The 19,434-nt window shown below is 41.4% G+C and overlaps 1 protein-coding gene across 9 annotated transcripts in view; it reads left to right on the top strand.

Moving 5' to 3' along the window:
• Window positions 1-19,434, top strand: part of WDR19 (WD repeat domain 19) — an 83,860-nt gene that overhangs the window by 54,241 nt on the left and 10,185 nt on the right. For 5 of the 9 annotated variants that reach the window (XM_027103151.1, XM_027103148.1, XM_027103149.1 and 2 more), the window contains 10 exons: window positions 305-388; window positions 1,625-1,771; window positions 2,104-2,228; window positions 4,515-4,627; window positions 6,174-6,242; window positions 10,410-10,487; window positions 12,594-12,690; window positions 13,370-13,494; window positions 16,162-16,243; window positions 18,018-18,168. In XM_027103151.1, the coding sequence (XP_026958952.1) occupies window positions 305-388; window positions 1,625-1,771; window positions 2,104-2,228; window positions 4,515-4,627; window positions 6,174-6,242; window positions 10,410-10,487; window positions 12,594-12,690; window positions 13,370-13,494; window positions 16,162-16,243; window positions 18,018-18,168 (1,071 nt within the window). Of the gene's footprint in view, window positions 1-304; window positions 389-1,624; window positions 1,772-2,103; window positions 2,229-4,514; window positions 4,628-6,173; window positions 6,243-10,409; window positions 10,488-11,055; window positions 11,225-11,389; window positions 11,510-12,551; window positions 12,691-13,369; window positions 13,495-16,161; window positions 16,249-18,017; window positions 18,169-19,434 lie in introns of those variants that run through there. The other 4 variants (XM_027103153.1, XM_027103154.1, XM_027103155.1 and 1 more) reach the window with 4 other exon arrangements.

Raw genomic sequence — 19,434 nt, 5'->3', positions numbered from 1 at the left:
TCAAAGAACAGCACATTTTCTTGGTTTAATATGGGGAAATACCTGATAGATAAATTGCTAGAATAAAAAAGCCCTGTTGTCCCCAAAGAGTTAACGAACTAACCTTCATTTTCCCACAGAGGGTGGGCTAGTGGGGTTGCGGGCCGGAGAAAGAGCAATTAAATCTTGTACCTGTAGGAGGCCAAGATTTTTTAAAGATCACGATAACTGTTTTTTGAATCCTAAAAATGAATATCTGATTGTAGGAAGCTACTTTTAGAGCAAATGTAGTGCTGATATTATTCTCCTAAACCTACCTTTCTAGGGCAAAAGTTGGTGAACTTCTGCCTCATGTTTCTTCTCCAAAGATTCACCTGCAGTATGCCAAAGCTAAAGAAGCAGATGGAAGGTTTGTACAATTTCTCAATTTTATACAAATTTAAAAGAATGTTTTATAAATTAACTATTGATATTTGCAACCCTCTAAGAAAGGCAGAGCACAGAAAGACAGAAAATATCTTTACTCCTCACCTGGCTTGAAGTGCCAGACTATTAAATTTTTCTCACACTTTGATATACCTCAGTCAGTCCTTTATGTATTCATATATGGACTAAAATCTCATTTTTACTTGAGGGTTAAATATTAGAAGTTGAAATTTTGATATAATACGGCATGAAAATGAAGTTAGGCAATAGTCATTTTATTAAGGACGATAACTTACAGATGCAGAGGAAAAGAAAACGGAAGAAACATGAAGTTCATACCTATGGCTGCACTGTTTAAGCCACAAAACAGTAAAATATAGCAATGGATAGTTGGTATCCTAAATATACAAATATTTCCTGGAACTTTAATACAAGAAACTCAAAGGCACTAGGAGGAAATGGGCTAAAGACAGGAAGAAATACAGTTATGAAATTATATTTTATGCAAATGTGAAAAAGTTCTATCTCACTAACAGTAATTAAATTAAAGCAAACAGTATATCATTTTAACTTATCATATTGGGGAAAAGATTTATTTTAAACTAATAACCATATTGTCAAAAAGCACTTGTTTTACATGACTGATGAGACTGTAAATTTCTAAAGTCTTTAGAAAGTTATTTAGCAATATGTATTAAGAGATTTTGAAAGGTTACTTCCTTCTACTTTTAGAAAAGTAACCTTAAGAAAGAGATATACATTAAGTGTCTTGTTAAAACGGAAAGAGCTAGAGAGCTCATGGGGACTGAACAGAAGTCTTGAGCTCCGTCTAGAGGTCAACACACAATGATTTTATATATCACTGTTAAGCTATGTCTCTAATTGTGAAAAATTCCTTATTTTCTGTTTTCTAAAATAAGCCTGTATTACTATTATAATCTTTCCACTAACAAAAACAATAAAATGTAAAAAATTGTATATACATATGGTTCAGATGAGAAAACAGTAAAATTGGTATTTTACTGTTAGTTTATCAAACCTCTGAAAAGAACGTATTTTAGTGAAATGGTTCCTGGTATTCTTTCTGATAAAAAATGAAGAAGTTCAAGAAAAATAAGCAACCACCTCAATAAAAAAGTGTCCCAAACATTTATTGACATTTTTTTCCCCAAATGTGACAGTGTTAAGAAAGTTTGTCTGAAATAAGTACCTCTTATAGATACAAAGAAGCTGTTGTGGCTTATGAGAATGCAAAACAGTGGAACAGCGTGATCCGCATCTACCTGGACCACCTCAACAATCCAGAAAAGGCTGTCAGTATTGTCAGAGAAACCCAGTCCCTGGATGGAGCCAAGATGGTAGCCCGGTAACATAACGCATTAATATTTTTGGACTTCCAAAAACGAACCTTAAAAGAGAGCCCCCGCTTCCTCTTATCAAAAAATCAATTCAAATGGAATACTTATTCTGTTTTGGGGGTTTTTTTTTAAATTATATCTAAGTGTTTAAATTCAAAGGCTGTTTGTTGTGGTCAACGTATGAGAGTATGTTTTCCAAATATAAACATATGGTATAGAACTGCAGTTTACCGGATACATTTTTACTTTTAAGTGGTTTCTCCAGGTTGAAAAATATCTTATTTTGTAAATGACAAACTTCTTTTAAATGAGTCAAGTTCATTAAAGTACTTTGTTTCAGGTTTTTTCTACAGCTAGGTGACTACGGGTCTGCCATCCAGTTTCTTGTTATGTCCAAATGTAATAATGAAGCTTTCACACTGGCTCAGCAGCACAACAAAATGGAAATCTATGCGGACATTATCGGTAAATATCGTTTTTTTCCCTAATTTCTCTTAAAGACTTTTCAAAGGAACGCTTTGACTCTTATGGTCTAATGATCAGATTTGTATATCCACAAGGACATGCACACACACCATTTATACACAGACACACACACCAGCTATATGTAACTTGTTAGATTTCAAGATCCCTACTATACCTTAAAGATGAGACGGAATTATAAGACCATTTTCAAAAATTAAGGTGTTTTGGGTGACTTCTGCGAGAGGCCAGATTTCCCAAATCCTGCTACTGCTCAAGGAACCTGGTAAAGCAAGGTTCCAAGATGAAGGTAATAGGAAATGAAGAATGATTTTTGAAAAAGTAAATGTTTTCATAAATTTTTTTAATTGAGTTATAACTTAAGAATATATGGGGGCTTCCCTGGTGGCGCAGTGGTTGAGAGTCCGCCTGCCGATGCAGGGGACACGGGTTTGTGCCCCAGTCTGGGAGGATCCCACATGCCGCGGAGCAGCTAGGCCTGTGAGCCATGGCCGCTGAGCCTGTGCATCCGGAGCCTGTGCTCCGCAACGGGAGAGGCCACAACAGTGAGAGGCCCACGCACCGCAAAAAAAAAGAATATATGATGTGGTTTTTAAAGATTTTGAAAGTACAAAAGAAAATTTTATATTCTGAGAATACTGGCTTATACGTTTTCTTCCCATGTTCGTAATTATTCTTAGAAATTACTGAAACAATTTTCAGATTTTTCACTTCATGGGCCATGTATAACATTATTTGTGGTGTGATTTTTCTTCTTTTTTTCCTTTTTTATTGTAAAATATACATAATGTAAATTTACCATTTTAACCATTTTTAAGTGTACAGTTGGTTGCATTAAGTACATTCGCATTGTTGTGCAACTATCACCACATCTGTCTCCAGAACTTTGTCATCATCCTAAACTAAAACTATATACCCATTAAACAATAGCTCCCATTCCCCTCACCTCCCAGCCTCATAACCACTGTTCTACTTTCTGTCGCTATGATTTTGACTACTCGTGGTACCTTTTATAAGTGGAATTATAATATTTGTCCTGTTATGTTATTTCGTTTTTTTACAATTCACAAAATGACTGTAAGAATTGTTGGTGGGATTCATGAGAAAATTTTTGTTTCAGTCTTCAAGGGAAGTAATAGGTAAAAGCATCTTCTAATATCTTAGGAAGTCATTCAGGTAATTGGAGAAAATAAAGAGCTAAAGAAAAAAAGGAAATACAGGTAAAAGCAACATTACCAATATTAATGTTTAACATGACAGATGACATTTCTGTCCTAACAATTGCAAATCATCATTGCACTAAAGCATTTAAGTTTTTCTAATTGCAGAAGGATGTGGCTTATCCTAAATCATGCACACACACATATACACACATATGCCCTCCCACTCCCAAAACATAACACACTTTTCTTCACCTTTCTTTACTCCCTTCTTTTATAAACTCCATATCTGCCTTGGTCTGGAGACACAGAGCTGTTCTTATACTTTGGTGCCCTACTGGGCCTCCAACTCCCATGGGTAAACATAAACAATGGATTGGAATTCCAGCAGCTTTGGGGTCTTCTGTGCTTAATATGTTTAAGCCTGTAAAAGAAAAACAGAAAAGGGACTTCCCTGGTGGTTAAGACCCCACGCACCCAATGCAGGGGGCCCGGGTTTGATCTCTGGTCAAGGCGCTAGAGCCCGCATCCCACAACTAAGATCCAGTGCAGCCAAATAAAAATTAATTAAATAAATAAATATTTTTTTAAAAAAGGAAAAACAGTAATTATCTTTAAATAGCATCTGTTGTCCATTTGAGTATCATCTCCCTTGTCTGACAAATACATACAGACTATTGTTTAAACTGGGCACTGGAGAAAGGAGATGGATTACATTTGCATTATGGTTAACTTTGCTCCTGATTGTTCTGAAACCCTAGGGAAATCCTGGATTGTTCCTTGTTTTAGGAAATAAGATTGAGACTCTTAAAGAAAGATAAAAGTCACTAAGGGTAATGTCAAACCGTAACCCAGCTTCTCACAAAGCGTCATAACTTCCTCTCCTGATTGTTATTTAGAGCGAAAAGAAGATGGAACAGAGTTGATATGTGGGGTTATTATGGTGAATGTGTTTTGTGATGAAAAAGACACTGATAATAATATTTGCTGTTAAAAGGTTTTCATCACCTCTTTTTAGATCACCTCTTTTTAGATCCTATTTTTAGATTAGCAATAAGAGGTAAACAAGTTTTGCTCAGATATTTTACTCAATGAATTTCTGTTGTAGGTTCTGAAGACACTACTAATGAGGACTATCAAAGCATTGCCTTATATTTCGAAGGAGAGAAAAGACATTTTCAGGCTGGAAAATTCTTCTTGCTGTGTGGCCAGTATTCACGAGTGAGTATTTGCCAAGAAAACATACTTTGGACTCCACAGGAATGATCAGATAAAATAAATAATGATATTAAAATAATGATAATCATTAAAATAACGATATTATTTTAAGTAATATCTTAAAATATATTACGCTCCCAGACACCCAGATTTGAAATCTCAGAGTCAGCCTTAAACTCTTCCCCTCTCTCCCACATCCAGTCACATTCTGCCTTCGTAACCTCTCTCACAGCTCTCTCTTTTTCGTTCTAACTACCATCCATGTAATCCAAACCTGGGTCACCTCACTTTAGATTATGGCAATGGTTTCCTGTTTTCCTCGTTTTTAGCTTCTCTGTCTATAACTCATCCTTTATTTTGTTCCCCAAATGGTACTAACTTTGACTGACAAAGAGCCCCTAAAGCAGGGGTTACGGTGTTCAAGCAAGGGACGTAAACAAGTGAGCTGCAGGGTCAGGCTGTGCGTTTACTGAGTGACAGGGTAGGGACTGCTGGACGGGGACGCATTTTGTCTGAAGGGAACAGCTGTTTCTCACCTCCAAAAAAGTGTTGCCATTCAGGAGTTTGGGCCTACTAGCTCAGATCATAGGATTTTTTCACAAGAAACACAAGTCTGGGTCAATATTAAAATATAGGCCCAGATATTTGTATAACATCTCGCTGGCCAAAGAAACATGTCTGTGTGTGAATTCAGCCTTCAGGCCATCAATTTGCTGTTCTGGCCTCTTAGTTACTGAGTCTAAACTCCTTAGCTGGCACTCAAGAGAATTTCCACAGTTGACCAACCAGCCTGAACTTCCCAATCTGGCATCTAGCTTTTTCCATTGAAGAATCCCACGCTTTCGCTAGCCTTCTCCCGTCCCTGTTCTCCACCTGGGTTCCTCTTTGCCCTCTTCCCCACCTTCCACAGACCTGTCCATCTTCAAGTCCTTTTCCTCTGTGTTATCTTCAAGATCATCCTCATGTCTAATCATCTTTTCTTCTTCAGACCACCTATAAAGCCAACTGGCAATACGGCCCATTTGTCTCTGAAACTTTTATAACTTTAAACGTCTTCATAGGTGTGGTGGTGTGGCGTTCAGGAGTTAGACAACTATGGCTTAAAATATTTGATTATTATAATTATATTTTCATCACATCACATAGATCTCTCCAATTAGATTGTACATGATACAAAGAGACGGCCTGGTATTTTCCATAGCATCTAGCACAGTCTCATATACAGAGCAGCAAGTTGTCAGTAAATGTTTGTTGAGTGAATAAATGAATGAAAATAATTAACTCTTCCTGCCTAAAGAGGGCACATTTTTCATTCTGATTTCATTTGAAATCAGAACTAGATGTTTCAAAGGGTCAACTGGATCCTTCCACTTTTTAAACTACACTCAGCCTTTTAAGTATATATTTTAAGACTCAGCACTGTGCAAGCTCCTGGTTAAGATGAAGGTACTTTCACAAACTGTGATTACTTTGTTTGTGTGAAAACTTTGTTTTTCCCAAAGTGAAAGCAGTCTGAAAATTTTTAATTTCTATTCAATTCTCATTTCAGGCACTTAAACACTTGCTGAAATGTCCAAGCTCAGAAGACAATGCAGCAATAGAAATGGCAATTGAAACTGTAAGTTAACTCTGGAATGAAACTTTCATGAATGCTAATTATTTTTTTAACTTTTTGAGGAAATTTCCAAACATTTACAAAAGTAGACCAAACAGCATAACAAACCCCCAGATACCCATCATCTCATTTCAACAGCTGTCCACACGTGGCCAGTCATATTTTATTCATACCTCCACCCTCTTTCCCTATATTATTTTAAAGCAAATCACAGACATCATATCATTTCGTTTGTGGATACAAAATCTATCTCTAAAAGATAAGAACCTTTGCATTTTCTTTTAGGTGTAACTTGCATACAGTAAAATGCACGAATCTTAAATATGCAACTCAATTAGTCTTTTCAAATAAAATCTGTGTACACCTGTGTAACCCCCATCCAGATCAAGCTCCCCAGAAGGCCCACTGCTGCCTCCCAATCAGTGTTCCCCATCAGGGGTAACCACAATTCTGACTTCTATTCTTATAGATTGGTTTTACACGTTTATGGATTTCATGTAAATGAAACCATACATATGTTCTCTTTTGTGTCCAATTTCTTTCAGTCAACATTAAGTCTGCAAAAGCATCTGTGTTATCATGTGTAGCAATAGTTCATTCTTATTCATTGCTGTGTAGTATTCCACCATATGACTGTCACAATTTCTTTACCCATTATTCTGTTAATGGACATTTAGGTTGTCTCAGTTTGGGCATATTATGAATAAAGTTGCCATAATGCTGTTCATGTCTTTTTGTGTACATAAATAAGCCCTCAGTTTTATTGGGTATATATCCATGAATAGAATTATTAGGTCACAGAGCATATATATCTTCAGCAATAGTAGGTACTGCCAAACATTTTTTTCAAAGTAGTTGTACCAGTTTCACTCTACCAACAATGTAAAAGAATGTAGTTGCTTCCCATCTTCACCAGCACTTATCAGTCTATTTCATTGTAACTATTCTGATAGATGTGCAGTGGTATCTTGTATGGTTTTAGTTCATTTTTCAAAAGAATAATGAAAGTGAGCATTTTTTCATGTGTTCATTAGCCATTCAAATATCCTCTTTTATGAAGTTCTGTTCAGATCTTTTTTCTAATTTTTAATTGTATCATCTCATTCTTACTGATTTGTAGGACTGTATTATATATTCTGGATACAAGTCGTTTCATCAGATAGATGCAGTGTTGTAACATGTATCAGTGCTTTATTCCTCTTAAAGCCTAATAATATTTAATTGAATGTGTACACACTGCATTTATCCATTCATCAGTTGATACACATTTGGGTTGTTTCCACTTTGGGGCTATTATGAATAATGCTGCTGTGAACATTTGTGTACAAGTTTTTGTGTGGACATGTGTTTTCATTTCTCTTGGGTATATACCTAGGAGCAGAACTGCTAGGCCACATGTTAAGTCTATGTTTAACATTTTGAGGAACTGCCAAACTGTTTCCCAAAGCAGCTACACCACTTTACATTCCCAGCAACAATGTATTGGGATTCCAGTTTCTCCAACAATAATTTCTTTTTTTTTTTTTTTTTGCGGTACGCGGGCCTCTCACTGTTGTGGCCTCTCCCGTTGCAGAGCACAGGCTCCAGATGCGCAGGCTCAGCGGCCATGGCTTACGGGCCCAGCCGCTCCACGGCACGTGGGATCCTCCCGAACCGGGGCACGAACCCACATCCCCTGCATCGGCAGGTGGACTCTCAACCACTGCGCCACCAGGGAAACCCCCCAACAATAATTTCTTGATATTGTTCCTTTGCTCTTGCTGTTACCCACACCTAGGACGCCCTCCCTCCTGCACCCCTGCCTCCTACCCAACATGCAGGACCCACTTCACACGCCACTCCCTGTAAAGTTTTCCTGAACTGTCCTCTGGATGAAATTTCACCCTCCTTAGAATCCTGTAAGTACTCTGAACCTTACTTACTGCTACAGTTAACCCCCTTCAGATTAGTAGTTCCTCAAGGTCAAAGGCCCATCTCTTTATAGAGTGTTCAGCACATTGTGGACACTCAATATTTATTGAAACTACTATGCAGGTGATATTAGTTTCCTTCCCATTCCTTTATCCCTTTATCTTCTTTCCACCTTGAGACCCCTCCCCTGAAAAAAATAAATCACCTTTACTTGTAACATGCATTTTCTCACAACCTGTGCACTGGTACCTGCTGATTCTCAACCAGAAGGCATAGCCCTTAACCATTTGAGAACATCTTTAAAATGTTCATGCTTCACTCACCCCCACCCCCATCCTCTACACCTCAGAGTTCTGAAATACCTTCTTGGAGAAGGGGGGCAGTAATAGACCCCTAGTTGGGAATCATCACCTGAGAGAACCCACGATAGGGATGGGAAAGATGGGTCTGTACAGCATCCGACGGTTAGCTTTGTGGGGGGCCTGCTCACCTTGCAGTCAGCTTCTGCCTTCACCCCTCTGTAAACCTTCTCTAAAAGGTCCCCTCTGATCTCATCCTTGCTAAATACAGATGTCCCTTCAGCCTGCACCCTACCCCATGTTATGGCAGCATTTTACACTATTACAGCGCATCTTTCTCGAACTTCTTACTCCCTTAGAACACTGCTTCTCTGCTCTCCAGGTACTCCTCAGATGGTCCCTTCTCAGCCTCCTTCTCTGGCTCCTCTGCCCGTCAGTGGAAGTGTCCTCAGCATTCTGTCTCCACCCTTCTTTTAACTTTAATTCTGAGTGGCCACATCTGTTCCCTGCTGGCTCCCCTTTCCGTCTATACTAATGTCTTGGGTGTGCTCAAGTCCCTGAAATTCACACGTAACTGGGCATCTTATATTTTTTGTTTGCTTTAGCTGGCAACACTGCCTGTTTGGCACCAGTCCAAGCCCTTTATGTGTATTAACTTATTTAATCCTTACAACAATTCTGTGAGTTAGGTATTATTTTTATCCTCTTTGAGGTCCCAAGAGTGACCTGCTCTGGATCACACAGGTTATCTTTTGACCTCAGGCAGGCTGACCCCGAAGCCCTTGCTTTAACCATTTCTCCGTACGGGCTTATTCACCCAAAGCCACGCACAAAAGCCATCGAGGTGATGAGCTCTACCTTCTCTTCCTTCCTTAGAGCAGTGGCGAGAGCAGAGGCAACAGATTGGTCAAAGCTTAGCTTTCCTACACTGGTGACGACCACGGTCAGTGGAGTGTGCAGAAGTTCTGCAGCCCGAGAGCCTCTGTCCCCGACAGGTTCACGGCGACCTCTTCTGTGCTCAAGTCAGCTGATCTCATCCTTCCTCTCCTGCACAAAGAACTTCCGAACTTTTCCTTACACTTTCCCGGAGGGGTGGCAAGCTAGGCCAACGTGTTGCTCTGTCCCTAATGAGCTTCCTTTCTTTTCTGGTAGCTTTTCTCACTGTATCGCTGATGTGACTGTGCTGTTCAGTGTTCCTTCTCCTCGGCTGAGCTCCAGTTGGGTTCTTGGCTCACCTCTTTTTTATAGACACAAGACTCTTAAGCCGCTTAATCTTGTCAGTAACTATTCCTACTATCTAAATCTAATACATTTCCGTCCTCCAATTTGATAAATAATTTTCCTGATCAACACGGCAGTGATTTAAGTCTGAGCTTTATGGAGATGACTCTCAAATCCAGATTTCCAGGCCAAAGTCCTCTCTAGAACTCCACCCCACATTTCCAGCTGCCTGCCCTCTTCTGGGACCCTCTGGCCGTACTTTTATTTCTACTTTAAATTACACGTAGCCATATGCAAGTGCCTTTTCTCAGGGAGCTGCTGGAGATGAGGCACTTGGAGGTATATTGTTGTATAAGGCCCAGTTCCTGTGCTCAAGATGGCATTCTCTCCATGTCACAGTCACTTATCTTAAGAAAGTTTTTATTGAAACATCCAAGAAGTACATTCTCTCTGTGTGTAAAAAACAATACCACAGTATTTTGATACGGCAACTTAGAAAAGCTCTAGCTTCTAAGGATGGATTTTTATTAGTGGAGACTCTACAAATGAATGAAGACACACCCTGAGCTTACATCATGTTTCAGGCACTTGATTATAGGTATTTTTACACAATTTTTAAATTTCATCTCCTCAGTAGATTATTTGTCCTCCCCCCCCCCCCCCCCCCCCCCCGTCCACGACCACCCCTTCCTAAGTTTAAGATGCTGGACTTATATTGTTTCTTTCTCTTCCTAAACAGGTTGGTCAGGCCAAAGATGAACTGCTGACCAGTCAACTGATAGACCACCTTATGGGGGAGAGTGATGGCATGCCTAAGGTACTTAAAGTGTTTTCGCCACTGAGATTCTCAAGTATCTTAGTTATGGTTTTACTTTATTCTGCCCTGTTTTTATCTGTTATGGCTTTTGCATCATAGATGTAAAAAGTTTTCTTTCTGGGTGCAGCTTTAGGTCATCTAGACAGACCCTGCATTTTAGATATTGTGTACATTCACTCTTTGAAATTGGCATTGCCCCCTGTGAAATAGCCACACCCTTCTGGGTAACAATCCTCACCACCCACAATTTTTCTCAAATGTTATAGAGTTTTATTTATTCTAGGAACTATGAAAATGATTACTAAAACCATGAGTTAGCACTAATCCCTAAAAATCAGTGTACTTTGTTCATATTTCAGAAATTTGGGGACTTAATAAAAATCCTATTTACCGTAAAAGTAACTCACTGAAAATATAAAATAGAAATAAATCATTAAGAACACGTTTTCGAAATAGGTGACTCTTGGATTTTGTGCAGAAGTTGGTCTTCTCTCAGTCCTAAGGAGGACAGACTCCTTTCAGAATGCCCCTAGAGCCTTTTTTTTCACTTTTGCTTTGGTGTTTTAAGGGGATCTGCTTGTGAAGGAAACTCGAGTACAGTTGACCCTTGAACGACACGGGTGTGAACTGCACAGGTCCGCTTTTACACAGATATTTTTAAGTAGTAAATACTATAGTACTACCCAATCTCAGGTTGATTGAATCCGAGGATACAGAGGAACTGCAGATACCGAAGGGTGACTATAAATTAAACACTGATTTTCACCTGCGTGGAGGTCGGCGTCCCCTAACCCCAGCATTGTTCAAGGGTCAGTTTTAAGTGATTTGGATACAAGGTGCTGGAATGTCATAGCTGGATTGTAGCCATCCTGATCCCTGAGTCCATTTTCTGTATTTTACAGATAAAGACACTGAGACCCAGGGAGGCTAAGTTAATCTGCCAAAGGGCACAGGCCCTTAAACTGTGCCGAATCACCTCACCTTATGTCCACTTATTCTGATAATCAGCACACCAGCATCAAGTATGTGAAATTGTTTAGAGTTAACATAGAAATGGAAAATGGGCCAAAGAAAATTTTATAGGCCAGAGAAATTTATATAGGTGTAAAAATTTTTGAAATCTTGCGAAGTTGCTACATTGTATAAGAGCACCTTTCCGTTTGAAGCACATGAGAGAGAACTCTATGGACTAGGGTTAGCACGCAGACTCTGAAGCCAGACCACTGTGCTTCAGATCCTGGCTCTGGAGAGGTGCTGTTGTGTTTCAGTTTCTCATCAATGAAATTAGTACAAAATCGCACCTTCCTCCCAGGGAGGGTATGAGGATTTAACCGAGTTATTACTTCTAAGGATACTTAGAATACTTACCTGGCACATATTAAACCCTGAATAAATACTTGATAAATAATTCTTTTTTTGTTTGTTTTTTTGCGGTACGCAGGCCTCCCACCACTGCGGCCTCTCCCATTGTGGAGCACAGGCTCCGGACGGACGCGCAGGCTCAGCGGCCATGGCCAACAGGCCCAGCCGCTCCACAGCACGTGGGATCCTCCTGGACCGGGGCACGAACCTGTGCCCCCCGCATCGGGAGGCGGACCCCCAACCACTGCGCCACCAGGGAAGCCCGATAAATAATTCTTTATTTGTTGGCTTTAAAAAAAAAAAACAATTTTGGGCTTCCCTGGTGGCACAGTGGTTGAGAATCTGCCTGCTAATGCAGGGGACACGGGTTCGAGCCCTGGTCTGGGAGGATCCCACATGCCGCGGAGCAGTTAGGCCCGTGAGCCACAACTACTGAGCCTGCGCGTCTGGAGCCTGTGCTCCACAACAAGAGAGGCCGCAATAGTGAGAGGCCTGTGCACAGTGATGAAGAGTGGCCCCCGCTTGCCACAACTAGAGAAAGCCCTCGCACAGAAACGAAGACGCAACACAGCAAAAATAAATTAATTAATAAACTCCTACCCCCAACATCTTCTTTAAAAAAAAAAAATTTCAACCCTCAGTTACTGGAAAGTGAATGTGATTCTAACAGAAATGCAAAATTTTAGATGTTTCTCCCTTTAGCAAATGCAGAAAGTGATGTTTCTCTAACGGCTTGTATGTCAGGATGCCAAGTACCTGTTCCGCTTGTACATGGCCCTGAAGCAGTACCGAGAAGCTGCCCGGACTGCCATCATCATTGCCAGGGAAGAGCAGTCTGCAGGTAGGTCCCCAGTAGGCATGCTTTTCTCCTCAAACAAGTAGTAGAAGCCAGCTCCAGTCCCTTCTCTGTCCATTTCTAATCTAGGATTGCTTTGAGCCCAAAAGGCTAGGCGGATGACCATTTCTGGGCTTCAGGGAAGTAAAATCATTCACCATCACAGAACAGCCCCACTGAAGCCTTCTCATGTTCGGTGCTAGTTCCTCTCCTCCTCACAGTTCTGTCTCCTGGACGACGGCTTCTCTGACCTCTCCAGCCCACAGACCCCCCTGCACTTTCACTACACTTTCTTTCCATCCCAGGTGTTTGGCCTTAACAATATAAAACATATTACAAGGTGGAAGATGATGTGGTATTCTTATTGACCTAGTCTTTTATAACACGCAGGGACTGTTTATAGAATCTCTAGAATGGTTCTGTTCATGTCTATGCTCTGTAAATACTCATTGAACAAGTCAGAATTAGAATTAGTCTGACATCTTCACTGATTTTTGCAAGCTGATTCTTTTAAATGTTCATAAATATGGAATACAATTTTGGAAAATATGGAATTAAATGTCATTCTTTATTACCTAGTAACTTAATAAGATGATTAACAAAATCCACCTGTAAAATGGTGGCCCATAGAAAGTCCTCAGATTTCATCCTTTACAGTAATGTCATCTTACCACCTATTTTCAAGGAAACTATCGGAATGCACATGACGTTCTCTTCAGCATGTATGCAGAACTTAAATCTCAGAAGATCAAAATTCCCTCTGAAATGGCCACCAACCTCATGATTCTGCACAGTTACATACTAGTGAAGGTGAGGCCCTTTGAGTGACTTGGGACACAGTCTGCCAGGTGCGCTAATCACCTGAAGGGCTTTCGTTCTGGGCACCTCTCCATTGGATTAGAGCCATTTCCTAGATCTCTGTAGCATTAACCGAAAAAGCAAGATACAGAATAATTATACAATATGCTGCGTTTTGTGTACCAAAAGGCAGAAATATATATATATGTTTTCACTGCAAATAAAATTAGAAATATACTTTTTAAAAAAAGCCTAGGAAACATGGTTTCCTAAGGGGATCAAGGCGTGGAGCAGAGGAGGCGTGGCACCAAACCCAGTCAGGGGAGAAGAGGGAGAACAGGTTTCTCCATATAGTATATCTTTTTATACTGTTTTGATTTTGAAGCATATAAGTGTATTACTTGGTCAAAAAAAGATTTATGGAAAACATTTTTGTTTAACCAGAGCTTCCTAAGTTTATTAATTCTAGGATAGTGGATTTTATACAATTCCACTGTGTTTTAATACTATTTAGTTTTCATCTGAATATAAAATAGATATTCAGTGAGAAAATTTAGAGAATATAGAAAAGTATAATGAAAAAATAACTTGCCCCCTTTAAATCCATCACCAGATATAACAGTTGTTAACACTGTGTTGTATATATCCTCCATATTTCTAAAATAATGTGTGCACCCTTTTTTTACATTAGGAATATATGTATGTCCATAAAAATCACTGATATTTTTTAATCAGTGATTTTCAATAAAAACGAAATAGAACATGCAAACCTGAAATACTTCTATTTATAATTTACATAAATGTTATATGTGTGTGTATATATATATACACACACACACATAGTTATATACAGACACATATCTTTGTAAAAATACAGGTAGATGCCAACTTACATACTTTTCCAAATTTTCATTTATGTCAAAGTACATCTTTCCATATTAATGCTAAGTCGGTTTTCAGGCCACACCACAAGAGCTTATGCAATTTCGAAGCTTTCTAGGTTACAGCAATCACGTTATGAATGGCTTAGATCCTTATTATGGTCCATAACAGCACTGCCCAATAGAACTTTCTGCAGTGCTAGAAGTGTTCTGTATCCACTAGCCTGGCTGTGGAGCACTTGAAATACAGATAGTGCAACTGATAAACTGAACTGTAAATTTTATATAATCTTAATTTTTATTTAACTAGCCACATGTGACTAGTGGCTACCATTTTAGGCCCCATAGGTCTATAGTCCTGATTGTAAGAGAAAACTTAGAATTCCAACTTGCAACCACCAGGAGTGTATTTCCCTTCAGAGCCGCATGGGGTCCCTTCTCTCGTACAGAAAGGAATACAAAGGGGGAGGGAGGACTTTCTCAGCTTCAGACATCAGTGCTGGTGCCAATGTGCTGGGGCACAGAATCCAGCCTTTAGGGGTGGAGGGGAGGATAGAAACAAGTTAGTGGAAGATGGGAACAAAAATAGGGATTGCTGTAAGAAGCCCTCCAGGACCAGGGCTTTCTTCCACTAAAAGCCATAGGGATGGTTCTCGAGTCTTTTTCTTTTCCTCTGGCCCCAAGAGCTGGCCCATCCAGCTGGACCAGACATCCTCTTCCCCTTCCACTGAAGAGCACCCGTGTGACTTTTCCCCTCTGCTCTAGTCTCTTATTCAAGCACCAGATATTTTCAAGATTTTTAACTGCTTGTGGTATCAAAAGGGAAACTATTAGACCTTATCAAATAAGAATTGATGTAAAAATGTCACAGCCCTCTTTGACACAAAGGACTGGAGAAAGTCAGCCCCATTTCAGGGGAAATGGAGACTTGGCTCCACCAGGATGCTTCCTCCCCAGAGCTGAGGCAGGGGCTTTGGCTGAAGGACAGCCTGGGGCCTTCGCACATGGGTGGCTGAGCCGGGTAGCCTGAGGCCCAGGGAGTCAGTGGAGGGTGACTTTAGATTCAGTTAGTATTTATGAATTACATTGCAGTGCTCAGTAAATTATACCATCATCCACGTGCTTAGACTGGATGGATGTTATGCCTGGGAGTTATTCTGTACTCACCCTTCACGTTCTCACCAGATATCATCAGTTCTGACTCCCCGTCTGTCTACTTCTCTCCATCCCCACTGCCTGCCCTCTGTGGGCCGCCTCCTCTCACTGGACGACAGCAGTGACATTGTGGTCTGGCCCTGCCGACTCCCCAGCCTCATGTCATCCTAAGTGGACCCCCTCCTGTCATCACAGATCCCACTCGTACTTACCTAAGCTCAGGACCCTCCAACCATCGTTGCCCCTTCCCTTACACAGGCAGCGCCCTCTTCCTATAACAACTCATCCTTTCTCCTGCCTAACTCATAACTCGCTTTCAGGTCTCACAACAACTTGTTAGTCCTCCCATAATGGCCAGTAAGAGATGGACCAAGGATGTGAACTCATGTTGAGTGGTCTCAGGCAAAGTGAAAAGCTGAGTGTAGAGTAGGGGTGAGGCCAGTGAGGCCAGGGGGCCAGGTGGCAGCTGCTGGAAGGAGGATAAGTAAGAGAGAAACCCCAAGTGGCATTAAAGTAAGGCTGCAAGGAGCCCGTGACCACCCGTTCAGGGTCACAGTCAAGGAGTTGTTTATTTGGGTGAATGAAACATGGATTAGGGTTAATCAAAGCCTCTAAGAAGAGTAAAATTTATCATTTATTTCAGATTCACGTTAAAAATGGAGATCATATGAAAGGGGCACGTATGCTTATCCGGGTGGCCAACAACATCAGCAAATTTCCGTCACGTGAGTACTGAGAGGAGCCTGTTGTCCCCATGTCTGCCCGACTGTGGCACGCCAAGATCATCCTCACGGACTCTGCCAGCCGCTCTTCTCTACACGTAGTAACTCATTTAATCCTCACAGCAACCCCATGAAGTGGTGTAACCGGCGCCCGTCCCCAAGACCACCCCCAGGCGTGAAAATTCACGAGGGGGATTCACATAACTCAACATATAGTAGTGCTAAAGCTAAGATTTATTACAGGGAAAGGATACAAAGCAAAATCGGCAGAGGGGAAAGGTGCGGGGGGTGGGGGGCCGGAGGTCAGGGGCGAGCGTCCACAGCCCCCCTGCCACCACTCCCCCCCCCCCCAGTAAAGTCACACTGGACACACTCAGCACCTCCAGGCAGCACGTGGAAGGTGGTGTCTACCAGGGTGCTTGTGAGAGACTCGGTACCCAGGGGTGGTCTTGGGGAGCTGGCCATGTCAGCACCCCCTGCTTAGCATGTACCAAATTTTCAGACTCCCAGAAAGCAGGTGTTCTGCATAAACCCTATTGTTTGTACAAAAAGGTCAGGCACAGGCAGCCACTCTTCTCAGTTCTGGAAATGGCAGGAACTCTCCCAAAATCCAAGTTCCCAGATCCCAGTTTCAGGCAGATCCTTCTAAGGAAAACAGTCTCAAGATTGCACACAAGGGGCCTATTGTTATTTTCCCTATTTTACAGATAAGCAAACTGGGGCAAAAGAAGTGAGGTAACACTTGCCCAAGACCATACTGTCAGCCAGTAAGTCTGACTCTGTGTTCTCAACCACTGTAGACCATTGCCTCTGAAAAAGGTCCCAGTATACTAAAAGACTTGTCATTATAACATTTTTCAGTGATTAGATTTTGTCACATTCCATGACGGAGTCAACAAACGTTTGCTGTAAAGGGTCAGATGTCGAATGTTCGGGGCTTTGTGGGCCACGTGGTCTCTGTTGCAACTATTCAACTCTGCCGTTTCGGCGTGACCCATACATAAATGGATGAGCATGGCTGTGTTCCAACAGAACTTTATTCTTTTGGACACTAAAATTTGAACCTCATAAACCTTTCACATGTCGCAAAATATTATTCTCCTTTTGATTTTTTTTTTCCAGTCGTTTAAAAATGTAAAAGTCTTTCTTAGCAAATGGGCCATACAGAAACAGAGGGCCAGATTTAGCTCACAGGTCATAAGTCACCAACCCCTGTTCTCTAAATGTGTTCTTTTTTGTTACATAAAAAAGACTAAAATAATTGTTCACCATGCTGGCAACGGGTGTGATAGGACAGGCATTCTCATGACTGCTGGTGGGATGGAATGGACATTGTTGTGGCCTTTCTAGAAAGCAGTTTCACAATTTGTGCTAGGAGTATTCTTTAAAGTCACGTTCTTTGAGCCAGTAATTTGACTTTTAGGTATCTGTTCTGAAGAAACAGGTGCACGCAGAGAGGTTAGTGCATGAAATTGTTAATCTCCCCACCGATTCATCAGCAGTCCTGTCAAATGCAAAACTCTCTCAGAGGCGGGGAAGGACGCACGCAAAAGGTTACCTCAAGGGAGTGTGGGTCCTGGTGTTACAGGCAAAACACAGTATAATCAGGGGAAAGACATTGTGGTGAGCAGTTACCTGACTCCACTGCCGTGCCCTTTCCTCGTTAAACAGTCCACGTCTGGTTCTTTGTCAGAAAAAGCAAATTTAGAGAGGTGCAATCCTGGCATCACGCCAGTAGAGGCAACGTGCTCTTTCTGCTCCTCCGTGTGCGTTGCAGATATCGTGCCGATCCTGACGTCTACTGTGATCGAGTGTCACAGGGCCGGCCTAAGGAACTCCGCCTTCAGCTTTGCAGCCATGTTGATGAGGCCCGAGTACCGCAACAAGATAGATGTCAAATACAAAAAGAAGATCGAGGCAATGGTCAGGTAGGCGGCTGTTTCTACCATCTAATCGCATTTCACAAGCGTATCTTTCAGAACGTAGCTGCTATTATGTGGGCTCAACAAGAACACAGATTGGGGGTAGCAATTAGGATTGTACTCAGCTACCAGCACCTGGAAACCCAACGACGGCTTTATCTGATTTATGTGACTCACGCACAAGGCATCGTAGCCCAGGGCTGGTGGTGCCGTGTCCCGATGTCACCAAGGACCGATCCCTCTGCCTTTTGGCTTTACCATCCAGAGCACACAGGTTTCCTCCTCATGGCTGCACAGTGGTGGTTGTCATGGTGGGGTGACATCATGTACCCCATTCAACGCAGAAAGAAGGAGGGAAATTAAAAGATGAAAAGGTCTTTTGCCTTTTTAGTTAGGAAGGACACCACCCCCAGGACTTGCATTTACATCTCACTACTCAGCCGCGTGGCTACCTCTAGCTGAAAAGCATACTGCTGAGTAAAAACCAAGTTCTCTTGGCAAGGAAGAAGGAAAGATGGCTATTAGGGAGGCAGCAAACAGCGTGTCTGCCACAGACAAAGAGTGGGTATTTCTCAGTGTAAGAAACCTGGTAATTATACCGCCTACTGCCAAGAGACTTCATTTCGAAATCCTGTGTAGCTCCAAAGGCACATAAGGCATATCCTCACTTCAGAAAGCCTGGTTTTCAACAGGAAAACTAGGAGAAAGTAGCACTCATCTTTACAAAAGGAAAAAATTACCTGCAATCCTGTAGTAGTTCTGTACTACCACTTGTTCATAGTGATGACATCTGGGGTACCTGTTAGTCCCATTTTGACCAGGGAACTCAGGTGTACCTGAATCTTGACCCAGAACTCTCTCATCTCAGCCAAGGGAGATGGCTACACCAGTAATGGCAAAGGGAAGCAAATACTACTTATTGTTAGCTGGGCTCATGGCAGAGAACTCTAACCTGGATAGGGGCTACACGGAACACTCCCTTTTTTTTTCTCAAAGCTGATAAGCCTAAGTAGCTTCAGACCCAATCAGTCTGACCCAACATACCTGCCATCAGGAAGAGTGAGGTGGGGAGAAAAAGCTAGAGCACATTTATCCCCCAGTTTCGTGCCACACCAGTCTAGGTGCCAGCTTGAAGAGGCGCTGGTTCTTCTCTCCCCGCGCAAGAGTACTCTTAGCTATGAGGTCTAATGTGGTAGCTGCTGGCTGCATGTGGCTATTTAAATTTAAATTAATTAAAAGTGAATAAAATGTAAAACTTAGTTCCTCACACTA

The sequence above is a fragment of the Aethalodelphis obliquidens genome, unplaced genomic scaffold (assembly GCF_003676395.1).
Source record: "Aethalodelphis obliquidens isolate GAN/ISIS:26980383/991018 unplaced genomic scaffold, ASM367639v1 scaffold6, whole genome shotgun sequence".
Lineage (NCBI taxonomy): Eukaryota > Metazoa > Chordata > Mammalia > Artiodactyla > Delphinidae > Aethalodelphis > Aethalodelphis obliquidens.
The sequence above is the reverse complement of the archived record's forward strand: the minus strand, read 5'-3'. Positions and strand labels throughout refer to the sequence as shown.